General features: G+C 41.3%; 1 protein-coding gene across 9 annotated transcripts; it reads left to right on the top strand.

Moving 5' to 3' along the window:
* Window positions 1–411: 411 nt before the first annotated feature.
* Window positions 412–24,994, top strand: C22H22orf42 (chromosome 22 C22orf42 homolog). Of its 9 annotated transcripts, XM_063807565.1 has the most exons (11): window positions 412–948; window positions 1,627–1,865; window positions 6,544–6,618; window positions 8,243–8,307; window positions 8,777–8,804; window positions 9,316–9,476; window positions 10,016–10,043; window positions 10,185–10,665; window positions 12,571–12,679; window positions 15,287–15,403; window positions 16,200–17,272. In XM_063807565.1, exons 1-8 carry the CDS (start codon window positions 914–916, stop codon window positions 10,217–10,219), a joined length of 666 nt encoding a protein of 221 aa, XP_063663635.1. In that variant the 5' UTR covers window positions 412–913; the 3' UTR covers window positions 10,220–10,665; window positions 12,571–12,679; window positions 15,287–15,403; window positions 16,200–17,272.
* The last annotated feature ends 1,837 nt before the right edge of the window (window positions 24,995–26,831 follow it).

Here is a 26,831-nt window from a genome sequence, read left to right as displayed (position 1 = left end):
ACACAGTCCATCAAACTAGGGCCTTAGCAGCCTGTTTTTCCTTCCCCTCTTCTTCCACGTCTAATCACCAAGCACTTCCTCTTCTATCTCCCAGCTGATCACAAAACTTTTCCTTCCACTTCAGTCACTGCTGCTGCCTTTTTAGCCTTACTGTTCTCCAGATGAACATAGAGTATCTTAATTAGCCCCATTGCTTTCATCAAGCCCTCTCCATCGCGCAGAGTGACGTCACTGCAAACACATCGGATAGAGACTCTTCACCCCTGTGTGGTTCAGTGACTCTCATTTCCAGAATAAAATTCAAACTCTACCCCAGCATCTAATTTTGGGTCAGATAGATCTGCGTTTTCATTCCAGGTTGATTCACTGTCCAGCAGTGTAGCCTCAGACAATTGAATCCTCTAAGCCTTTGTTTGCTCATCTGCCTGAACCCACTGAGGGTTGGGACTGTTTCACACATGCAGTATTGGCACTTAGACTTAATGTTGAATGAAGGGGAGGCATTTTAAAATCCACATCAAAAAACTGTTATTCTTTAAAAAAAATACTAATCTACAAGGTCACTGCCCCTCCAAGCATGACGTCTACCTTTACTTTCTGATAATCATGATCGGCTTGTGGGGATCAAGATTACTCAGGATTAAATTCTGGCCCCATCTTGAGCAGTCATGGAAACTTGGGGAAGCTACTTAACTTCTCCATCTAGATTGATTCTGTAAAATCCATAAAATGGAATGGTTTCTGGGGGTTAAATTAGTATACCACAGCTGGAACACTGTCAGGCTTGCCAGATATTTACTATTCATCTTCATCAAATGAGGACAGTGGTATCCCACTATATGGTTTTCAATTTTGTGTAAGAAAAACGTGCTTTATGCATTGTTAGTAAAAGAAATATCTGAATATCCCTGCCATGGAAGAAAGAAACAGAGGGAGAAAAGAGAGTTGGTAGGTCCTAGCATTTCAGAACTGGGAAGCATGAGTTCAGTCCCTATTTTATAGACAAGGAAGGGAAAGTGTGATGTGTCCTAGGGTTTCATTCAAGTCGCAGTCATCACGCTTTATCGAGAGTGGGACCAGGGCTCTAGGAGTTGCTGTGGTCAAGTTGAAGACAAAAACTAACACTTGTAAGACAGGAGAGAAGCATTTACTTACAAAGCAGTCCGAAATTTGTGTATAACTACATTTGGTGAGCAAATGAAAGCTGCCAGACTCAGAAAAACAGAGATGCTAATGGAACTGACTTTAGTAACCAGGGTTTTCTATTGAGTTCATTGCCCAGGGTGACTTCCAATAACAACCCCCAACCCCTGCACTTTTCTCAGGACTGGAAAGCTCAGGCAGCCCAGGATGAATAATGCAGTCACCACAGAGGGGCAGGGTGGCCACAAGGTGGGCAGCAGCAGGGATGGGCATTGTGAGGCATTTGGTGGGTCTGTGGGGTCGGCCACTGTGAGCTACTAGCCTGACTTGGTTGTTTCCTGGCAACCAGGTGACATAGGAGGCTTTGTGGTTACTAGGCAACGGCCAGGGCCAGCAGCCTTCAGTCGGTAGCTGGCAGTAGAAGGAGGAGGAGCTCCGACTACATTCTGTCCTTGTGCCTCTTGGACTTTTTTGTGTGTTTAGGTGCCCAATGGGGAGCAAACTGACTTGCTGCCTGGGCCCCAGCGGGGGCCTCAACTGTGACTGCTGCAGGCCAGATGTGGGACCCTGCCATGAGTGTGAGATTCCTGAGACTGTGGCAGCCGCAGCACCAGCATCCACCACTGCAAAGCCTGCCAAATTGGATTTGAAAGCTAAGAAGGCCCAACTCATGCAGTACCTCAACCTCCCGAAGACGCCGAAGATGCCGAAGATGCCCAAAGGTAAAGAAGCCATGGGTGCCATTTGCTCTCTGGCATCTCTCTGGCCACCACCGCCCCCACCCCTTTGCAGTCCCTCACCCTCAGAGACATCCTCAGCTTCCAGCTCCCTCCTGCCCATAGCTGGCTTTCCCAGGGCTAGGCATGGGGGACAAAGGCTGGTTCTGCCTCTTGTCTTTGTTGTTGAGCCTTCTTTGTTGAGGACTTTTTGGTCTAGTCCCGGCCCTTTTCTCAGTAAAATTTCAAATACTCCAGTTTTGGAGTCCCCATCCCATTCTCTATCCTTACCCATCCAGCTGGTCTGGTACCTAAGTGAAGGAGCCAGTTAAGGGCCCAATTGTTTCTTTTCTCCCATTCCTTAAGGTAGCTAATAATTGGGATAATTTAGACTCAAATATGTGGAGACTTCTTAAATTCAAAATAGAGTTTGCCATGGAAGAGATTATATGGTATTCTTAATAGATGGTTTTAAGGCACATTGACAGAAGCTGCTTTACTTCTTCCAATTGTAATTTGAAGAAAGAAGGAAAAAAAATTGGGGGACATGCTTCAAATGACTGCAAAAGGTGTGAAATGTTAGTGCCAGAGCTGTAAAGAAATTGTTTTTGTGTTGGTTTTACCCAAAGAGTTTAGTCAGGGAGCTCTGATTACTTTAAAATTCCCAATTTGACATGAGTGTCTCTTCAGCCCTACTACAGTGTAGTCCCTATTTTATAGACAAGGAAGGGAAAGTGTGATGTGTCCTAGGGTTTCATTCAAGTCGCAGTCATCACGCTTTATCGAGAGTGGGACCAGGGCTCTAGGAGTTGCTGTGGTCAAGTTGAAGACAAAAACTAACACTTGTAAGACAGGAGAGAAGCATTTACTTACAAAGCAGTCCGAAATTTGTGTATAACTACATTTGGTGAGCAAACGAAAGCTGCCAGACTCAGAAAAACAGAGATGCTAATGGAACTGACTTTAGTAACCAGGGTTTTCCATTGAGTTCATTGCCCAGGGTGACTTCCAATAACAACCCCCACCCCCCTGCACTTTTCTCAGGACTGTAAAGCTCAGGCAGCCCAGGACGAATAGTGCAGTCACCACAGAGGGACAGGGTGACCACAAGGTGGGCAGCAGCAGGGATGGGCATTGTGAGCCATTGGGTGGGTCTGTGGGGTCGGCCCTTGTGAGCCACTAGCCTGACTTGGTTATTTCCTGGTAAGCAGGTGACACAGGAGGCTTTGTGGGTACTAGGCATTGGGCAGGACCAGCAGCCTTCAGTCGGTAGCTGGTAGTGGAAGGAGGAGCTCTGACTACACTCTCATGACTGTTTTTGTGCCTCTTGGTGATTGTTGTGTCCCTTTCTTTTTGAAATAAGATGGAAGGTCCCCACCTTCATAGACATAGAGATCCCATCTTATTTGTTTTTAAAAATAAATTGAAAAGTGAGGGGGAGCTTTGTGAGGATGATGGGAGAGGGCTTCCAGAGAGGAATTTCTTCTTTGGAATTCCTGAAATGGGAACAAACTTGTTTTGGGAAAAGGACAGAAAGACACAAAGGTGGCTGCAGCAGAGTGAAATGAATATGATGGGCTAAGGCCTTGTACACGTAGTGAGCATTGACAAAGAATATGGACTTTAGTTGAGATGGGAAACCACTGGAGGATTATAGCCTGGGGATTACTGTTAATTCTCCAAGAAAAAGACTGACCAGCGGCTCTGTGAGAATATACTGTAATGCAGGCAAGGGTGGAAGCAGGGAGACCAGCTAGGAGGCTGGTGGCATAGTTCAGGTGAGAGTCAACAGTGAAGAGACAAACAATAATGACCTGAAATAGGCTGACTTGAGAATCTCTAGATTCAAGTGAACCTAAAACTAGGTAATAAAAGTGATAGAGAAGTCACAGAAAAAGAAATGCAGATGATCCTTAAACACATCTTCACACATAAGAGAAAGGCAAATGACAACTATACTGCAGTGTCTCTCCTACTAAGTGGAATTCCAAAAACGTGGCAACACATTCTTTGGTTTGGCCGTAAGGAAAGTTGCATGCATATATTGCTAGTGGAAATGCAAAATGGCTCGACTCCACGAAGGGGAATTTGGCACAATCTCACAACCTTGCAAATGCATTTAAACCGGAAATCCTACTTTGAGGCATTTTATCCCGAGGGTATACTCCATAAATATGAAACAACCTATGCACAAAGTCCTTGTTGCATTATTTTCAATAGCTCAATATTGGAAATAACTGAAATGTCTAGTAAGGGACTAGTAAAATTAACTGGTACTTCCACCTAAAGGAGAACTATGGAGCTATAAACAAGGGTAAGATGTCTTTTTACTGCTATGGAGTGATTCCCCAGATAGGTTACACAGAAAAGCAAAAAGGGAGAACATGCAGTAACATACATGAAAGAAAGCAGGGGGAATAATGTGTGATTATTAAAACAAACAAAAAAACAACGCTGGGGAATTCTTGATGCTGACCTGTGACTGTTTTCTCCTTAACTTCAGTGGGTAGCCAAAGTGCGTGTTTTCTCAAAATGTTATTTTGCTATGGGTTTTCCAAAGGATGTTAACTGTTTACTTTTCACCCAGAAGCTTTGCTTTGTAATTGATTGTGCATTATGTAGTAAATAGACTGCTCTTGCATTTTATTTGATCCTCTCAATGTTTTAAGTTAGGTGTAATATGGGAATTTTCCTTGTGTCACATATGAGAAGGCTGGTTCTAAGAAGTATAAAGTGAGCTTTTCAAGGTTTGAAAAAATAAAAGTCAGATCAAGAATGTAAATTCTAGACATGGCATATAAAACTAGAATTTATTAAAAGGCACATATGAGCTGCTTTGGATACTACCTCTTTTAAAAAAAATTTCCTTTAGTTTATTAAAGTAGTTAAGCCTCAGGATTAAAACAGTAACATTAGATAATGAGAAATAAAATGGAGATACTTGTAACTCAGTAATGCTTTTTATCTTTAAGAGACAGGGTCTTGCTTTGTCACCCAGGCTGGAGTGCAGTGGCCTGATCATAGCTCACTGCAGCCTCAAACTCCTTGGCTCAAACAATCCTCCCACGTCAGTCTTCCACATACCTAGGTAAACAAGAGCTCACTACCACACCTGGCTAATTTTTAAAACATTTTTTATAGAGAAGAGGTCTCACTATGTTGCCCAGGCTGGTCTCAAACTTCTGACCTCAAGCAATCCTCCTGCCTTAGCCTCCAAAAATGTCAGGATTACAGCCATGTGCCAGGACACCTAGCCCAGAAATGTTCCTAAAACTCTGAAAAATGAAGTTAAATGCTATTAACAAATCTATAAATGGATAAAAATGTACTATATCAAATGTCACAGCTCAGTCATGGTCACAACATTGATTAAAACGTTAAACAGTTTAGGCAAGTCTGAGAACTGAGAGGGAAATACAGGATTGCTTTAGAAGCCAGAATTAGGATTGTCGGAGCTGGGAAAGCAGAAGCAAGGCATTGAGTGTGCACAGGACTGGGGCACGCAGCAGCTCCATGGTATGCTGTGTGTCCTCTTACATGGCAGGCCACCTCCAGGCCAGCAGATGAGAATCACCTGATGGGTGATTTAGGTAAAATCACCCAAAATAGAGTGGATTTAGGTAAAATCCCAGACTGTGCATCATAACTGAGAGACTTTAAATGTTTGTCTTATGGGTCATAAAGCTAATCAAAGTGAAAATGCAGGGATAATAGAGCAGGTGAGTAAATGCAGTAAGCCACCTGCCATCTCTCCAGGGCATCAACCATCCCAAAGAAATATTGGGGCAGCAGGATTTGACAAAGCTTGTGAGAAGAGCTCTCAGTTCAGGGTCCAGGGCATGATCTAGAGGACTCAGATGTTCTGGGATCTCTGTCCCCAGGGAACCAATTACATTCTTGTCCCAGATCTTCATGCCTCACTGTGGTAACTCTGGGGAAGTCACTCAAAACGTCTAAGTTTTAATTCATTGAATTGGAAAATACGGGTTGTAGCCCCTGCTCTGCCCGTCCCTCGGGGATAATGTGGGGATCAAGGAAATGACAGATCTCTTTCATGAGCTGGAAAGCATCATCCCCATGGAAACAGTGAAGTCACTTTCCACCCTCCCCTGCCCGGGAGCCATACACGCTCCCTCTCTGTATTCAACCACTACCAAGTATCTGGATTATTCTCCCAGACACTGAATGATTGAACACTGTTGGGCATTTACAAAGCATGAGTCTTCTTAAGGCTTTATCTGTATCTCATCCTTTTTAGCCCTATAGATCTTAGTAGGTCTATAGCAGAGATCTACTAACATTCCCACATCTCAGAATATGGAACTGAGGCACAGAGGGGTCCATTTCACTCTCCCAGGTATGTGCAGATTCTAAGTAGGATTTGAACCCAGGCCATTCTTGGTGACTTGGATCTGCTGCTTTTCTATATTGTCTCATTTAAATAAAGGTATCTGCCTGCACAAACAGTCCGTTTTAAGTGCAATGAACCTTGCAAAATCTTCTAAGAACCCAAATCTAATTCAGGTAGAGTTGAAAAGCAGACGGTGCAAACCGGGATCAAAACTTTCATCTGTGAATTAGTTTTTACTAATTTCTCTGCTATCCTCTGCCAGTAACATGTCAAGCACTGTCTTTATTATAATACATTTCCTAGAATCTATAAGAAGTCTGCTCTACCTTGCAGGTTTGGACGCCCACTCCAAGCGCTGGTTAAAAATAATATGGAGACGGCACGGGATTTGGCCTCTAGAAAATATAGGTAATGTGGAAATTAAATCATTAAGTTCATTTAAGCAAATAATTCCAGTTTATTCATTCAGTGCTCCATATTAGAGAAACTCAGTAAATGCTATGTCATGTTCTTCTTTATTTAATTTGTGCCAATTTAAATGCATTAAATCAATGGTAGATGATACAACTACACAAGTAAAGTAATATTGACAACTTAGAGTTGTTCTTGTGTGTGTGTGTGTGTGTGTGTGTGTGTGTGAAAAGGTCTCATTTGTCGCCCAGAAGTGCATTGGTGCAATCACAGCTCACTGCGATCTTGACCTCCCCAGGTTCAGGTGATCCTTCCACCTCAGCCTCCCAAGTAGCTGGCCATAAGGCACGTGCCACTATACCAAGCTAATTTCTTTTTTTTTTTTTTTTTGTAGAGATGGGATTTCACCATGTTGCCCAGGCTTAGTTCAACTTTGATAGTAAAGGACATCTCAAATGTTTAGACATTTGCTTTCAGTTTGGTCAATTATGAATACAGCTATTATAAACCTTCCTGTGTCTTGTTTGGAAACACAATTTTTAAAATGTAACTGAGGAAATACTTAGGATTATGATTACTTGCTTGTATGGTAAGACTACATTTTTCTTTGTTTAAGAATTTCTGTAGAATTTACCAGTGAAATCATCTGAATATAGTGTATTAGTTTTTTGAAAAGATATTAATCATTGATTCAATTTCTGAAATAAATATAGGCCTATTCAGATGATCTATTTCTCCTGAGTTTTGGTCTTCTAAAATAGATTTTAACAGTTAGCCCATTTCATCTACTGTATCCAATTGTGAGCACAGATGTGTTCAGGATATTCCTTTATTATTTACTATTTTTTGATTTGAGTCTTCTTAAACAGATATTATTAGTATACTGTGACTTCTTTCTTTCCTTTGTGGGTAGCCAAGGTAGAGGTTTATCAATGTTACTGATCTTTTCAAACAACTGACTTTTGGTTTTGTTGATTTTCTCTGAGGATTTCCTGTTTCCTATTCCATTGTATTCCGCAATCATTATTTATTTTTCCTCTGTTCTATATTACACTGCTGTTTTTCTCTCATTGCCCAAGTTGAAGCTAAGATTATGAATTTAGACATTTCTCATTATTGACACAGCACCCTGAATGTAACTCATTGAATGTAATCTCATTAAAATGCACACTTAATAATTAAAATGATAAATATGCATGCTTCACCACAATTTGAAAAACACAACAGGGTAGATGATCAATGTAGTGGCAGGATATGTAGATCCACAGAAGTTAAATGATCTTGTAACATTTCATAAAATTGGGGATTTGCCTGGACCTTCAAATGGGGAGGAGGTGTGATGAGATGCTGGCGCTGAACCATACGGTGCCTTTCTCTATTAAACTGTCCTTAAGGTGACATTGATGAGGTTGCCCTAGCTGGAAAGCCAAGGCTCTTTCATTTCTTTCCGCCCCTCTTCTTTGCCTTCCTTCAACACCAAGGAGAATGGTCCAGCAGCAGCTCAGTCCATGCCTGTCAACCGCCCACCTCCACACTCCAGACCCGGTCCACATCCCCCAGGGCTCCTTGTGGGATTCCTCAGCAGCACCAATGCACTGACTGTCACTCTATGTTCTCCTAGGTCCCATTGAAGATGCGCAGGCGTCTGCACACGGCGGTGTGGAGGAGAATATGACATCAGATATTGTAAGATGTATTTCTTTCTCTGGAAGAGAAATGCTTTTTGTTTTTTCTGGGGCTTCTAAAATATCAAGTGAATATCATTTTTGACTGCCATCATGATTCAGGCCTCAGTGTAATGGATTCTAGCAACCGGTCACTGGAGGTTATGACCAGCTGAGGCCTGATTGACGATGGCCGTCAAAGGACGGCATCACTTACAAACTGTTTGGTAGTGAGTGTATTTCTCAGTAGCAACCTTTTCTCCTTGAAAAATAATTTTGTATTTGCCAGCCAACATGGAAACTTGCTAAATATTCCAAAAAACCCAATGCATTTTCCACAAGCATCCTCTATGCTTTATTTGGGGGCCAGTGACTTGATCACTGTTTGACATCCGGTTTTTTATTTCACCAAGTGAATAAAAGGCCTTTGCCAACAGAACCCAGCATGATCTGATCCTCATGGTGTTTCTTTTTCTTTTCTCTTATTGCAGGAAATATCTGAGGCCGAGCACGACCACCGTACGTATTTTTTTTTAAACAGCTTTATTTACATGTAGTTGACATGCAAAACATTCACCCATTTAACCTAAGTGATTCAGCGTTTTTACTATATTCACAGGGTTGTGCAACCATTTTACAATCTAATCTTAGAACCTCTTTATTCCCCCTCAAAGAAACCCCACTAGTAGTCACTCCTCTGTCTTTCCCAACTCCCACACCCCTGGATCTAGGCAGCCACGAATGTACTTTCTGTTTCTATAGTACAGCGCCCTTCTGTGTTAACTGGTTCTTAGGGTGACTATTTCACATTCATGAGGTTGCCCTAGCTGGAAAGCCAAGGCTCTTTCATTTCTTTCTGCCCTTCTCCTTTGCCTTCCTTCAACACCAAGGAGAATGCTCCAGCAGCAGCTCAGTCCATGCCTGTCAACCGCCCACCTCCACATGCTCCAGCCCCAGTCCACATCCCCCAAGGCTCCTTGTGGGATTCCTCAGCAGCACCAATGCACTGACTGTCACTATGTTCTCCTAGATTTGGTCGAAGATCTCAGTGAAAGCCTATCTGTCTGTCTTGAAGACTTCATGACATCGGATCTCAGTGAAAGCCTATCTGTCTCTCTTGAAGACTTCATGACATCGGGTCTCAGTGAAAGCCAATCTGTCTCTCTTGAAGACCTCATGACACCAGAGATGGTAAGATGCATTTCTCTGTCTGGAAGAGAAATGTTTTTTCTAGGTCCTCTTGCCTTATTAATGAAATGAAGATATAAAAATCTGACCATGTATATTATAGAAGACAAATACAATTTTTTTGTTGGCTGGAACATCAAGGGAATATCATATTCGATTGCCATCGTCCACCAGGTCTTAGTGGATCATGGACCCTAGCGACCGGTCACTGGAGTTTATGACCAACTGAGTCCTGCTGGATGACGGTAGTCAAAAATGAGCACATCACTTACAAACTATCTGGTAGTGAGCATATTTCTCAGTAGCAACTTTTTCTTCTTGAAAAATAATTTTGTGTTTGCCAGCCAACATGGACTTACTAAATATTCCATGAAAACCCATTGCCTTTTCCACACACATCGTCTATGCTTCATTCGGGGGGCCAGTGACTTGATCACTGTTTGACATGTTGTTTTCTACTGTCACCAAGTGAATAATAGACCTGTGCCAACAGGGCCCAGCATGATCCGATCCTCATGGCGTTTTCCTTTCTCCTATTGCAGGCAAAGGAGAGATATGAAGATTACCTCTGTAAGTATATATATATCTAGATATATATAGATATATATGTAGATATAGATATAGATATGTAGATACAGATATAGATATATGTATATCTATATCTATCTATATATATATTTTTTGAGATGAAGTCCTGTTCTTTTCCCCTAGGCTGGGTTAAGATGGCACGGTCTCGGCTCAATTAACCCATCAGCTCCCAGGTTCAAGGACTTCTCCGGCTTTCGTGTTCCAAGTAGCTGGGATTACGGACGCCTGCCATCACGCCCAGCTTAAATCATTTTATGAATGCATATTTCCATCTGGGTGAAAAAAAAATCACAAGCCTCTCTCTCTTCCTACTGAGCACCTGTGAACAGTGACCTGCAGTTTGTGGCTGCAGCCAGTCCTCATGGAGCCTGCTGTTCTTACATTTCATTCTGAGGCTCACATTCTCAGTCACCATGCAGGAGAACACCCGCCCCATCCTGGGTCATTACAGAATGGGCCAACCCATCTGCTGCATCTGAGGAGCTGGGTCCAGCTTCTACGGTGAATCCATATATTTCTGTATTTCCTGGATAAGGAAGAGCAAAGGAGCTGAGCTGGTGGAGGAAGAAGATCTAATATTAACTGACTCCTTATTTTGTACCAGGTACTGTGCTAGTTACATATTTTATCTCATGTAATTCTTACCAAATAGTAAGGGGGTTGGGAGTGATGGAGACAATATTGATGTTATCTCCATTTTAGGGTGAGAAAATGAAGGCTCAGAAATGTTATATTACTTGCCCAAGGTCACTCAGCTGCTAAGAGCCAGGATATGAAACAGAAGCTTTACATTAGAAGAGTTCAAATTTATTTTGAATTTCCCTGCTCCATTCTGAATAGGTATTGGCATTTACCCTTGGGCTATGTAGAACAAGTGCTTTGTCACCAAAACATCTGTTGTGAACTCTTTCTGCCCTAGTAGGATTCATGCATTTTATCTTCTTCAAAGTAAAAACCTTTAAGAGCCAGGAATCTGCCACACTGACTCTCAACTTAAATCTCAGCCACTTTTACCTTAAAATTCAGACTTGTGTAGACATCTCTAGAAGACTTGGTGGACTAATCTTTAAGAGTTAATTTGCATGAGGGAGGAAGAGGAGCCCACATTTGGACCAAAGACATGCCTAGAAGTCGGAGCAGGAGGGTCAGCAGGAAGTCTGTTTCTTAGAGTTCCTCCAGCCCAGTCTGAGTGGTAGAAATCAGGAAATGAAAATAAATCTGAAAGTTGTATGAAATCATGGTAAGACATGGGTAACATAATATATTGGGGGTTTGTGTTATAAATGAGGCTATTTTCGTATGTTTAGTATTTCGTATTTTTAGTAGAGACGGGGTTTCACCATGTTGGCCAGGCTGGTCTCGAACTCCTGATCTCAAGTGATCCCCCTACCTCAGCCTCCCAAAGGGCTGGGATTACAGGCGTGAGCCACCGTGCCCAGCCATATATATATATATATATATATATATATATATATTATATATATATATATTATATATATATATTATATATATATTATATATATATATATATATGTATGTACACACACACACACACACACACACACATACGGTGGGCCAGGCACAGTAGCTCATGCCTGTAATCCCAGCACTTTGGGAGGCAGAGGCGGACAGGTCACAAGGTCAGGAGATCAAGACCATCCTAGCTAACATGGTGAAACTTCATCTCTACTAAAAATACAAAAAATTAGCCAGGTGTGGTGGTGGGCACCTGTGGTCCCAGCTACTCGGGAGGCTGAGGCAGGAGAAAGGCATCAGCCCGGGAGGTGGAGGTTGCAGTGAGCCAAGATTGCGCCACTGCACTCCAGCCTGGGCGACAGAGCGAGACTGCCTCAAAAGAAAAAAAAAAAAAAAAAAAAAAAATTATATATATATATATATATAAAATATATACTAAATACATATAATATATTATTGGGGGACCTGCCCCGATAATCACGTAGATTCTTTTCTATTTTTCCTAAGCGTCAGCCAGCTTGAGAAATAAAGGGACAGAATACAAAAGAGAGAAATTTTAACACTGGGCGTCCGGGGGAGACATCACACATTGGTAGGATCCGTGATGCCCCACAAGCCACAAAAAGCAGCAAGTTTTTATTAGGGATTTTCAAAAGGGGAGGGAGTGTGCGAATAGTTGTGGGTGACAGACATCAAGTACTTAACAGGGTAATAGAATATCACAAGGCAAGTGGAGGCAGGGTGAGATCACAGGACCACAGGACGGAGGCGAAATTAAAATTGCTAATGAAGTTTCAGGCACCATTGTCATTGATAACATCTTATCAGGAGACAGGGTTTTGAGATCAACCGGTCTGACCAAAATTTATTAGGCGGGAATTTCCTCTTCCTAATAAGCCTGGGAGCGCTATGGGAGACTGGAGTTTATTTATCTCTGAAGCCTTGACCATAAGAGACAGGTACGCCCCGGGGGGTGGGGGGGGGGGGGGCGCAGTTCAGAGACCTACACCTAGGTGCGCATTCTCTTTCTCAGGGATGTTCCATGCTGAGAAAAAGAATTCAGCGATATTTCTCCCATCTGCTTTTGAAAGAAGACAAATATGGCTCTGTTCTGCCCGGCTCACCGGTGGTCAGAGTTTAAGGTTATCTCTCTTATTCCCTGAACAATTGCTGTTATCCTGTTCTTTTTTCAAGGTGCTCAGATTTCATATTGCTCAAACACACACGCTATACAATTTGTGCAGTTAATGCACTTATCACATAGCCCTGAGGCGAAATACATCCTCCTCGGCTGACAAGATTAAGAGACTAAAGTAAAGATAGGTGTCCATGAAATCTTCACAGTTTATGTTTAGAGATTGCAGTAAAGACAGGCATAAGAAATTTAAAAAGTATTAATTTGGGGAACTAATAAATGTCCATAAAATCTTCACAATCCACATTCTTCTGTCATGGCTTCAGCCGGTCCCTCCGTTTGGGGTCCCTGACTTCCCACAACAATATATAAATATATATATATCATATATAAATATATATATAATCTATATTATAGATTATAATATAATCTATAATATAGATTATAATCTATATTATAGATAATCTATATTATAGATTATAATATAATCTATAATATAGATTATAATATAATCTATATAATATAAAATACAGATTATACTATAATATAATCTATAAAATACAGATTATACTATAATATAATCTATAAAATACAGATTATACTATAATATAATCTATAAAATACAGATTATACTATAATATAATCTATAAAATACAGATTATACTATAATATAATCTATAAAATACAGATTATACTATAATATAATCTATAAAATACAGATTATACTATAATATAATCTATAAAATACAGATTATACTATAATATAATCTATAAAATACAGATTATACTATAATATAATCTATAAAATACAGATTATACTATAATATAATCTATAAAATACAGATTATACTATAATATAATCTATAAAATACAGATTATACTATAATATAATCTATAAAATACAGATTATACTATAATATAATCTATAAAATACAGATTATACTATAATATAATCTATAAAATACAGATTATACTATAATATAATCTATAAAATATAGATTATACTATAATATAATCTATAAAATACAGATTATACTATAATATAATCTATAAAATATAGATTATATTATATATTATATACTATAGATTATATAGTTATATATAACTATATAATATATAACATATATTATATGATATATTATATATTGTATATAATCTATAATATATAATATATTATATAATTATATTATATATAATATAATTATATATTATATATAATTATATATATTATATATTATATAAATAATAAATATATATTTATATATCATATATAAACATATATTTTATATATAAATAATAAATTAATATATAATATATAATATAATATATATTATAGATTATATTATTATATATTATATTATATATTATTATATATTATATATTACATATATAATATATTATATATTATAATATTATATATAATATATTATATATTATAATATTATATATAATATATATGAATATTATATATTATATATTATATTATTATATATTATATTAATATTATATATTATATAATATAGATAATATCATATATTATATATTATATATATTATATAATATATAATATAATATACAATATATTATATAATATAATACACAATATATTATATAATATATATGTTATATTGTATTATATTATATATAAGATAATATATTATATTATATATAAGATAATTATCTTATATGTTATATAGTTATATAGTTATATTATTATATATAATATATATAATTATTTATTATATATTATATATAATTATAGAATATATATTATATATAATTATATAATTATATATATTATATATTATATAATTATATGTATTATATATTATATAATATATAATTATATAAATTATATATTATATATTATATAAAACATATAATTATATAATTATATATAATTATATATTATATATTATATAAAATATATAATTATATAATTATATATATTATATATAAATATATACGTATATATTATATATAATTATATATTATATATATTATATATAATATATAAGTATATATTATATATAATTATATTATATAAGTATATACTATATATAATTATATTATATATTTATATATTAATTATATATATTTATATTTATTATTTATATTTATATATATTTTTATATATTTATTTATTATATATAATATATAATATATAATATATATTTATTATATTTATTATATTTATATATTTAAATATATAATATTTATCTTAATTTATATATAAACTATATAATTATATAGTTTATATATAATATAATATAATATATAATATACAATATATAATTATATTAATATATATTATATTGGCATAATATATTATATTGGCCAATATATTATATAATAAATTATATATTATATAATTACATAACATATTATATTATATAATTATAATATATTATATAATTATAATATATTATATATAAATATTTGTTTTCTTTGAGGCGGAGTCTCATTCTGTCCCCCAGGCTGGAGTGCAGCGGCGCAACTGCAAGCTCCGCCTCCCGGGTTCACGCCATTCTCCTGCCTCAGCCTCCCGAGTAGCTGGGACCACAGGCACCCGCCACCACGCCTGGCTAGTTTTTTGTATTATTTATTTTTTTAGTAGAGACGGGGTTTCACCATGTTAGCCAGGATGGTCACGATCTCCTGACCTTGTGATTGCCCGCCTCAGCCTCCAAAAGTGCTGGCATTACAGTTGTGAGCCACTCTGCCTGGCCAGGTAAGTATATTTTTTAAAAAACAGCTTTATTGAGACATAGTTGACATGCAAAACAATTTACCTATTTAATGTGGGTGATTCAGTGTTTTTACATTTACAGGGTTGTGCAATCATTGTTAGAATCTAATTTTAGAATCTTTTCATTCCCCCTTCGAAGAAACCCCATAGCCATTAGTAGTCACTTCTCTCTTTTCCCCAACCCCCATATCCCTGGCCCTAGGCAGCCACTCATCTACTTCCTGTTTTTCTAGATTTGCCTACTCTGGCAATTTCCTTTTTTTTTAAATTTAATTTCTACTTTAAGTTCAGAGATACATGCGCAGGATGTGCAGGTTTGTTACATAAGTAAAAGTGTGGCATGGTGGTTTGCTGCACCTGTCAACCCATCACCTAGCTATTAAGCCCTGCATACATTAGCTACTTATCCCGACGCCCTCCCTCCTGCTTCAGCCCCCGAGAGCCCCACTGTGTATTGTTCCCCTCTCTAACATTGTACATATTCTAATACTGCTCCCTTCCTAATGGCAAATCTAACTGATGAGTCAAGGAAGATTCTCTTGCCTGCTTTTGTCTGGAGAACCTCCCTGGCTTCAGGTTCCTGATAGGTGTGAGGACCTGGGGTACGATGTGAGAAACAGATGGCTCACTGAAGAACTGTGATCATCTGCTAGGGTCCCTGGAAACAGCCATATCATTTAGATGGTGTGGGTTTGTGTGCAAAAGGGCTGGGAGGTAACTAGTAGTGAGTTAATATGTAGTGATTGTGAGTGTGTTTGTCAATGTGTGTTTCCCCCAGAAAATGTGGACCCACATGCACAACACAGTACAAGTGTCACTGTTTTTGAATTCCTGGCCTATAGTGATCTTCTCACCTCGGCCTCCCGAGTCATGTCATCCGTCTAATAGAAAGGAAGAAAAAATCCCACCACCACCATACACTTCACATAAATCACCTCTTTCCTCCCTCATCACAGCTGTACTGGAAGGCCAGCTGAATATCCTACTTAGATATTGTGGGATGGAGAGGGTACAGAAAAGAATGAACCCAGATTTTAACCTCCTGAATGGAAGAGGCAAACATGAACCCAGAAATGGGTCCCAATGTTGATGCTCTGTGTTACTCAACTGTGTCACTCTGGCATGAGATAAGGTGTCCCCACACCAGGGAGTTCCAGCACTTATGTGTACACTTGAAACTGTAATGGCCTATAAAGCATGCCAAACATTGCCCATCATCCAAGGGGGCCTCAGTGGTCACATAACCCAGGGTAGCAAAAGATACTGGAACAGCAGGCGTTAACATGGGCATTACTGTGAAACACACATAGAAAGCCCACAGGCTTTTGGTCAGCTCACAGATTCGGAGAAGGGTAAGATACCACATAGAACAGTACACATCAGCATCTGTTAGAGCTGGGGTCATTCCTCAGCACTTGGTCAAAGCAGGGGAATATCAGGAAGATAATTGTATTGTATTTAATAACATGACCACCTCAAGCCTCAGAAATGCTCCAATCTATAGGAGACAGACAAGGGCCAGTGCCACATCAGAATGCAGAGGACAACATTGTTGTTAGCCTGGCACCCATCACCCTCACTGGAGACCTCCTGCATAGCTAGAGTAGTGAGGCTCAGCACTCACCATGTGCTGACCCCCATGATGGACGTTTCATTGCCGGGGGCTGGTGGGAACATGAACAGCCACCGACTCAATGGACGCACAGACAGTGTAAAGAAAGGGAAGACCAGAAAGAGAACTATCACAGGGTTAGCACTCACTATCTCTAAATAATAGGGAAATGCAGCATTTTAAGAGCTTTTTTTATTTACTTGTCTTTGTAACAAAGGATTAGTAAAGATATAATACAATTATTTTGCCTACTGTTCTTTCAATAAATGAGTAGAGTGACAGTCAGTGCACTGGTGCTGCTTAGGAATCCCACGAGGAGCCTTGGGGGATGTGGACCGGGGCTGGAGCGTATGGAGGTCGGTGGTTGACAAGCAGGGACTGAGCTGCTGCTGAGCCATCCTCCTTGGTGGTGAAGGAAGGAAGGCAGAGAGGGGTGGAAAGAAATGATGACCGAGCCTTGGCTTTCCAACTAGGGGAACCTAGTCAATGTGAAATAGTCACCTAAAGAATAGGTTAATACAAAAAGACACAGTAACAACTTCATTTAAGACATAAATAAGAAATGTCACCTCTTGCTCAGCCTTTCTATTCCTCACAGCATTTGACTCATCTGTATACTTTACTCCTGCCACCTCTCTCCTTCACCAACCTTTTCTAGGAAAGGCCTCAGAGTTCATCCTCCACAAGCCATCTTTAGCATAGAGAGTGGGGCAGGGCTTGTTCCTCTGAAGTTAGACCCTGGCCCAGCCACATGTGACACTCAGTTGTGGTAGGAAGCTGGGAAGGAAAAAGCTAATGACATCTAACAAATGTTAGATATCTTCAGATAATGTTACTAGAGATAGGAAATGCCATGTTTATGTGGAAACTCAGTCTCTCTTCACTTAGCCTAGTCATAGTTTCTATGTGCTCTGCTCAGGAAATCCTGTAAAACGCAAAGGGTACAACAGGTTTGCTTGAGGGACTGAGCATCAGGCTGAGCTCTTGGCTTCCTTCCTAGGAGGATAAAGGGTAGGTCAAGCTTCACAAGGTTGGGGAAGACAAACTCAACACTGGGACAGGAGAATCTCCATCATGCCCTGTTGATGCTACTGTTGAAATAGGTTTTTGTTTGCTTCTGAAAACCTTCACGCGCAGAAAGCCAAGGTAGTTGCTTTAAGTCATGATGAATGTGAATAAAATGGACCACATGATGATTTGAGGTTTCTTTTGGAGCAGGCATTCTATGGAAATACATTGCTTTTCAGTAGAATTTGATTGTCCTGTATGTGTCAGTATCTTTCAATGAACAAAACAGAACAATAAAACTGTTTGATTTGGCAATGTCACTTGTTCACCCGAGAAGTGATTTTCTCATGACCAGATTGCCCTAGACATCTTTCATCTCTAGAGAATAGATTCCCCATGGTGCTTCAGGGGCCCTGCTATGTATGATTCAAGGAAAATATCAGTGTTACCAACATTGAGGTTCTTAGAATTCATGGACAGCTGCCCAGTGGGCTCCATGGGAGAGAGTGAGAGAGAGCCTCATGCTAGACCTGAAGGGGAACATGATTTAGAGGATCAGAAGGAAAAAAAATGAGGATATTGGGACATTGTTGGAGGAGAAGCTCAAGGTTGCAAGGTTAGGGGCATCAGTTCAACATCATCACCGGGGCCCAGGCAGGATATGAGACCCCTTCTGAGTCGGAGTGAGCAGGACCTGGCCTTCCTGTCTGCCGAGAGTATGGTGTGAACATCATCCTAAGTGCTTCGAGAAAGCAGCTTCCTTATTGTACCATGTCTTCCCCATCTCTTTGTGTGATGATGGCAATGACACCAGCAGAAATTGGTGAGAGGGGCAGAACAGGAATCAGGTCCCCACTTTTCTGACACAGAGCAGACAGGACACGAGTCAGTAGGGATGGACTTCAGGGTCAGGCCAGACACAGAGAGGTCCCAGACCTGATCTTCCTGGGTCTGGGACAGATAAGTTTTCATTTTTCACCTCTTCTGGAAGTCACCTGGGGAACGGTCCTTCAGTAGACACTGTTGGCCAATGGTTGTCTGGCCCAGAAATATGTTTCAACTAGATGTAGCCCCCCAGTTCTTGGCCAGGGCAGTGGCAGCGCTCCCGAGTAGCAGGGGAGGTGGGGAGGGACACGAGTTCCAGGGCAGGGTGAGCTCAGCAAAGGGGTGGGGACTGACCCTAGGGTCCAGGTCATCGAATCCGCAACACCTCAGTTTCCACTTACTTTGGAGATGGTTTAACATCTTCAGTATCGAACTTGGGGTCTTCCCCCAGATGGATAGAGGAACCCTGGCCATGGGTGTTTACTGCCAGGGCAGTGACTGTCTCTTCCTCATTTGTTCTTATCCCAGAGCTCAGTCCTGGGGAAGACACATTAGGCCCCATGGATGTTTTAATGAACACACCCCAGGGATGAGTTCTAGATCACCCCTGGGCTGGTATCTAGTGCAGGTGTGGAAAGGTTTTCTTCACAGCCTGTCCAGCCTATTGAGCCCCACACTCATCCTGGAGCCTGCCCAGCTTATGATTCAGGGTCCCTGGAGATGAGGGTGAGCTCCTGAGGACAGCGAGTTGCCCCTACCTCTCTGCTCCTGCCGCTGTGATCTTGTCTAGACAGGGTGTGCAGGGCCATGCTCTTCCACTGGGTGCAAGAGCGCCCCCTGCTGGAATCCCTCTGGACCTGGATATTGTCCTCATGGTCATATCCCCAGCCCCACACAGTGACTGGCCCTTATGCAGATGCCCAGGAAGTAACCTTAAATGTATGCTAGGATCAGAGCAGCAAACGATTCTGCAAAAAAACCCACCAGGATAGGGGAGTCTTGTCTTCCTCATTTCTGGATCTCTGGAGCTGTCCCGTCTAGCGTGGTTCTCAGTCATATATGTGCCTCTTCATGGTTAAATAAATTTAAATATATACAATTAAAAATTCAGAACCTCATCAACAGAGACCATGCAATGGCCCAGCAGCCACATGTTTATACAGCTCGAGTTTTCCTTCTTTCCACCCTTTGATGAGAACATGATCTTCAGGCTGGTGCTGGTTTACCAGAAATTCTCGGGGTGGTACGTGTGCTAAAAGACTTTTAGTTTTGAGGGAAAGGAAAGTGGGAGATAAATCAAGTATATAATTTTTAAGAAATGGACCTTTTATTTTAAATGTGGGGACATCAGCAGTGGACTTTATAGTCCTTGGTGCCTTCTTACTGAGAAATTTCCTTTAGCACCTATTTTTATTAGTTTTTATGTAATGCCCAACCTTGTTTTTTCCTTATTCACCTGGCCTTGTTTCTCCCTTAGCTAAGAGAACCAGACAAACTCCATCTTGGCTCTTTCACTGGCAGCCCCTTCCCTCAAGGACTTAACTTGTGCAAGCTGACTCCCCAGCACATCCAAGAATGCAATTAACTGATAAGATACTGTGGCAAGCTATATCCGCAGTCCCCAAGAATTCGTCTGATTGATAACGCCCAAAGCCCCGCGTCTATTACCTTGTAATAGTCTTAAAGCCCCTGCACCTGGAACTGTTTACTTTCCTGTAACCATTTATCCTTTTAACTTTTTGACTACTTAACTTCTGTAAAATTGTTTTAACTAGACGCCCCCCCGCTTCCTAAACCAAGATATTAAAGTTAATCAAGCCCTTCCCTCGGGGCCGAGAGAATTTTGAGCGTTAGCCGTCTCTCGGTCGCCGGCTAATAAAGGACTCTTAGTTCATCTCAAGGTGTGGCATTTTTCTAACTGGCTCGGGCACAACATTTAGACCGAAGAAAGCCAAACACCATTTTATATTTGACAATGCTTCCTGTATGTTTATACCACATAAGCTAGATTTCACCTTTATATTAGTGTTATTAATGTTAAACAGTTTTAATAAAACTTTGTAGACACATTTATTCAATTTTTAATGTCTGACCATAAGATTTTTATAGACTTTTTTAACCTTTTATAATTTTTGTCAAAGAGCAGGTTAGCGCTTTAAGAAAAATCCGTTGTGTTTTTATTTTAATGTCCAGTTCACAGAAAAACTGGATGATACCCCTTTAACTTTAGCCAATATGTTTACACACAGAATTTTCTTTACAATTAATGTTTCAAAACTTGCTTAAACCTTCAAAACAATTTTTGTAACCTTTTAATGTAGGTAAAAATCCACATTCTTATGCTTCCTTATAATCCTTTTACCAAAGGCATATTTTACTTTCCTTATATACCTTGCACATAAACTGTTTCTTCAACAGTTTTACATTCAGGAGGATAATTAATTTAAATTATACAACATTTCTTGCATAAATTTCTTTTTCTAACACTTTTTTTTCATGATTTTCACAGACAATTCTTCGACATGTCTCAACTTTCTGACTTATTGGAAACATCCCTTTCCTTAAACAACTAGTTAATTTATTTCAGGACAAGAATTTTCCATATAACATTCCTTTTTATATAAATTCTGCACCCCCACTTTTTTTCTTTTTTTCGAAGATGATAACCATTCTTTTCCAAAGCAAACTTCCTTCAGGTCTGTGGACTAGACTGTCTAAGGCCACAGATTAGAAGTTACTATCATACACGTTACACTGTTAACTTTTAGCAAAACAACTTTACTTTTGTTGAAAACTTTGTAAGTGTGGGATTTCAATTATCCTTTGCTATTATTAATAAGACTTTGTTTAGTCCAGATTAACTTAGAATTGGTATAGATGGCTTTTTTTTTTTCCTGGTTCTGTAAGTACTTCAAGGCTTGGCTGGGTGGCAAAGTTGAGCAGACCAATTATTAGGCAATTTTCCTAACTCTGCTTCTACAAGGGTTTTCCTCAATTACAGAATACTCATTGTGTTTTTTTTCCTTAATCACCTGGGAGGAACTATCTATCATCCTGTCCTGAAGGTAGTTCCTCCTAGGTCTGGTCGGATCTTTGTATGGTAATTAAGATTTAAATTCCCTGTTAGGAAATCTTCTGGGTTAAGGGAATTTTCAGGGGTTTATGTTAAATCATCTTTTTCTAACAGAGTAGCCCCATACTTTAAGATTTTTGAGTTATTAAGCTACCTTTTTGCTTTTTTTGTTTTTAACTTAGGATACTTCTGAACTGGTGAGGTGTGCTCACAATGAGGTTTCCTCTAAAAGTTATTTTTCTACTTTCTTCTGTCAGCAAAGCAGTTGCCGCTACAGACTGAATGCATTTGGGCCACCCGTGGGTTACTGGGTTCAAGGAATTCACATCAAATCAGAATCAAAACCAAAACCAAAGTGCAGATAAAGGCACGCCCGTTGGTCAAGCAATTTAAACCAAGTCAAAATCAAAACCAAAACCAAAACCAAAGTGCTGATAAAGCCACGCCCATTTGTCAAGTAATTCAAACCAAGTCAAAATCAAAACCAAAACCAAAGTGCCGACAAAGGCACGCCCCTTTGCCAAGGAATTCAAACCAAGTCAAAATCAAAACCAAAACCAAAGTGCCGATAAAGGCATGCCGTGGGTGATCAGGCCACGCTTCCACTCAAATGGAGTGGGCAAGTTCCCAAGACCAGTCCTACCATGTTCCAGATATACAGACTCCAAGCGCCAGTTCCCTCCCGGTGTTCAGCCACTGCGTTGATCCTCTGCTGGGGCCTGCCATGCACTGCTCTGACGAGGCATTCCACCGGGGCAAATGCCTACCCAGGAGCACGCTCAGGATCCACGTAGCTCAAGCTGGCCAGAGTCCCCTGCAGGGATGCTCCACAGGGCAAGCCTAAGCCACCTAAGGGGCTGCTTCACTTCCCGGTCAGGGAACCAAGAAATGTAGCAGGATGAGCCACAGACAAAACTCCTCAGACACCGGGTTAAAGAAGGAAGAGGCTTTATTAGGCCGGGAGGTCAGCAGACTTGGCGTCTCAAGAACAGAACTAAGCTCCCCGAAGAAAGAGTTCCTGGCCCTTTTAAGGGCTTACAATTCTAAGGGTCCACGTGACAGGGTCGTGATAGACTGAGCAAGCATGGGGTATGTGACTAGGTGGGGGTAAGCAAGGCAAGTATTTCTCCACACCATTGTCTGTGATCTACAGATAGCACAAGCAATTAGGGTGGGGGTTAATCTTCAGCCTACAGGCTAAAGCAACACCAGAGAGGATGGAAGTGAGACCCCTGGAGTTGTGGTTGTGGTGAGATTGGACCTTCCCGTGGCTGCTGAGACTCTGGGGCATTGGGGATACCTGAGGATGCCTCCCTGCTCTTACTCTGTGGTCACCAAGAGATCAGGGTTACCACAACCCTATAACGTAGAGAATCCCTGTCCCCTTCCATGCCACTTCACTCCTTGGGGAAGCAAACGCCCTCCCAGGAGCTCATTCCCATTCCTGGGCCACAATCAAAGGGAAAACCTGATCCAGACATGAATTTTCTTGGGCCTCTGCATTTCCAGACATCCTGTCATTGTATGCATGGGGCTGACTGTCTCATCTCAGCTTCAGAAGGGCAGGCAGAGTTGTGGACACTCTGCTGAGCAAATGACCACCGGAGTCAGGGGTTCAGCTTTCCTGCACCACAGCTGCAGGTGGGGGCTGGGGAGGGGGGCATAGGGGGTCCTAGGGAGTAGTTCTTGTATGAGCCTGTGTCACAGCACTTGATGTTTAGCAGAGAGACCCAGCTGACCATCCTAAAGAAAAGTGCAACCGAAACTCACTTCACAGGGCCTTTATAACTGAATGAGACAACATACTTAGGTATCTGGTCCTTGATATCTGGGAGATGCTGAGTAAATGAAAATGATCCTTTCTCCCTCTCTGACACTTAATGTGGCCCCTTACATTGGGCTGCTGGTTCTGGAGGGTCGCAGGGAAGCAGGATGGCTCACGCTGCTTTCCCCACAAGCTCTGGCACCCGGTAAGAACCAGCACAGCATGCATGGAGCACACAGCATACACCAGGCTTGGTGCTAAGAGCTTTACATGCTTGATCTCATTTAACTGCCCTTAGAAATCAGGGGATGATCCCCATTTCACAGAATACTGAGGTTCATAAATGTCAAATAACCTGCCTGGAGGAGCCAGGTCTGAGAACAAGGTCCGTGCTCATGACCACTGGGTGGAACCCTTCTCAACATGGTACCCGTGGTCCCAGAGTCACAGGCCTTCGTAAGATGTGAAATTTGGTTAGAGATCAATTTTCTATCTCTGAAATCATCATATCCCCTCTCAATTCTTATGTGTTTATAGGAAAGGACGTGTCAACATAGAGACTTAGGAGGTCAAAGTGAACTTCCTGATCCCCAACAGGCAGGAGTCCTGCCAAAGCCAAAATGTATGTGTCACCTTGGAAGATGATGCACCAGGAAGAATGGGGAGGAGGGAGGAGGAAAAACTGCTGATGAGGCCGACTCGCTCTTTGGGGCTTATCATATCAGCAAAGCCAGCTCTTTTGAGATGGAAGAACAAACATGTTTCTCCTCTGTGAGGAGGTGACAGTGGTGTGCTGGGTGAAGGAGAGCAGCTTTGTCCTGGAAGGAATCTGACTTGGAAGGAGGCCCAGTTGTCCAGCAGGTACCTGTTTCCTTTCTGCTCTGGCTTCCAAAGGGCTCTCTGCAGAGCCCCTTCCCGGAGCTGCTGGCAGGAGGTCCTTTGCTTGGGGGGTGATCCATGGGGACGTCTGGAGCAGTGGGAGCCTATCTTGGGACCTGGACGGGAGCTGCTCCACCTCAGCACCCGGGCTATGAGGCATAGGACTGGGCACCACGAGGGCATGGGTGAAAGCGGCCTGGATTTGGATTTCAGAAGAACTGGGCTTGAGTCCTAGTTCTGCCATAAACCGTGTGACTCTTAGGCGGTCACTTTATGTTTTTATTTCAGTGGCATTAAAACTGTCATTACCTACAATATGGGAATTGTAAGGAACTACTGAGAAAACAAATCTCAAAATGTTCTGTGCAGACTCTCAAATATTGTGCAAATATTAAACTGTTGTAAAATCCAGTCTCTGCCTTTGAGATTTTACAATCTGGTGAGCAGGTAAACACAAGTACACATAACAAGAGAACAATCTCCATTTAGTGCTGGGTGATGGGAACAGAGAGCAAATGCTTTGAGTTTGGGGGTAGTGGGCTGGGGTGATGAGGGAAGGCAGGAACACGGGAAAGGTAGACCTTGAATTTTTTTTATTTTTTTGAGAGGGAGTCTCGCTCTGCCGCCCAGGCTGGAGTGCAGTGGCATGATCTCAGCTCACTGCAACCTCTGCCTCCCGGGTTCCAGCAATTCTCTGCCTCAGCCTCCCGAGCAGCTGAAATTACATGTGCCCGCCACCACGCCCAGCTAATTTTTGTATTTTTAGTAGAGATGGGGTTTCACCATCTTGGCCAGGTGGTCTTGAACTCCTGACCTCGTGATCTACCCTCCTCGGCCTCCCAAAGTGCTAGGATTACAGGTGTGAGTTACCACGCCCGGCCTTGAATGGGTTTTTAAAGATGAGAAGACAAGCTGGGTCACTGGGCGCTCCCACAGGGGAAGCATGAGCCAAGGTGTGGCAGCCGCTCTACGCACGACCTGCTTTAGCCATCAGGTGCGACAGAGGCTGCACACCGGTGACAAATTCGAGAAATCCAATCTGCATGTGTGTTTTACTTGCACCACACAGTGTTTGTTTAATATCATCTGGCCACTTAAGACAGGGAGATTTAAAATGAAAAATCCAGATTTCCCATTCTTTTTTTTTTTTTTGAGACGGAGTCTTGCTCTGTCACCAGGGCTGGAGTGCAGAGGTACAATATCGGCTGACTGTAACATCCACCTCCCAGGTTCAAGCAATTCTCCTGCCTCAGTCTCCCGAGTAGCTGACATTACAGGCATGCACCACCACGCCTGGCTAATTTTTGTATTTTTAGAGGAGACGGGAATTCACCATATTGGCCAGGCTGGTGTCGAACTCCCGACCTCGTGATCCGCCCGCCTGCGTCCCCCAAAGTGCTAGGATTACAGGCATGAGCCACCACGCCTGGCCCAGATTTCCCATTCTTTTTAAAAACTAGAAGACCTGGCCACACTGGGTCCTCTTCCCCAGCCAGTACTGATCCTCTGGAGTTTCTGAGAGGGTTCATGCCACACCCACTCCATCGCCTGCTGCCTTTCCCACCTACTCCAGTTAACTCACTCCATCACCACCTGACCTGTCGGCATCTGGGCTTGTGATTCCTGAGTAAACAAAATTTTCTACTGGGAAGAAAGTTTTATGAAGGGAGCTGTATGAGGGGAGACATGGGTCCCTAGACACCCTAAAGGAGAGACTGAAGTGGACCCCAGCTATAAACCCTCCCGTCAGCCAGCTTCCAGCTGCCACCAGGCCTACTCCTGCACACCTGACATCTTCGCCCACGGTCATCGATGCAATCACTTTCTTCACTGCCTCCTCCTCCTTCTCCTTCTTGTCACTATTGAGCTCTGCCTTCAGCTCAAAGATCTCCCCTAAGGAAAGGAGGCAAGCACGAGTGATCCCTCCCTACCCTGGCAGGGGATGATTCCCGGTATCTAACTTCCAAATGAACCAGAGGGAGGCATGTAAGACATACTATGCTGTTGGCTGAGGACAGCTTCAGGTGCCTGGCCTCAGGTGGGACAGGCAACAGTGCGGGACGACTATTAGGATAGGAATTAACAAGATGGAAGCTTGGAGATCAGGTGCAGTAGCTCACACCTGTAATCCCAGCAGTTTAAGAGGCTGAGGATCGGCCGGGCACGGTGGCTCATGCCTATAATCCCAGCGCTTTGGGAGGCCGAGGCGGTGGATCACGAGGTCAGGAGATCAAGACCATCCTGGCCA

The sequence above is a fragment of the Pan troglodytes genome, chromosome 23, assembly GCF_028858775.2.
Source record: "Pan troglodytes isolate AG18354 chromosome 23, NHGRI_mPanTro3-v2.0_pri, whole genome shotgun sequence".
In the NCBI taxonomy this organism is placed as follows: Eukaryota; Metazoa; Chordata; class Mammalia; order Primates; family Hominidae; genus Pan; species Pan troglodytes.
Note: the sequence above shows the minus strand (reverse complement) of the source record. Positions and strands in the feature narration are given on the sequence as shown.

Bases quoted from the DNA above. Each gene is read 5' to 3' on its own strand.
- C22H22orf42 (XM_063807564.1), top strand. From the start codon at position 914: ATGGAAGAAAGAAACAGAGGGAGAAAAGAGAGTTG. The intron at 1,866-6,543 runs GTAAAGAAGCCA...TCTACCTTGCAG, and splicing joins GATGCCGAAGATGCCCAAAG to GTTTGGACGCCCACTCCAAG. The intron at 9,477-10,015 runs GTAAGATGCATT...CTCCTATTGCAG, and splicing joins ACCTCATGACACCAGAGATG to GCAAAGGAGAGATATGAAGA.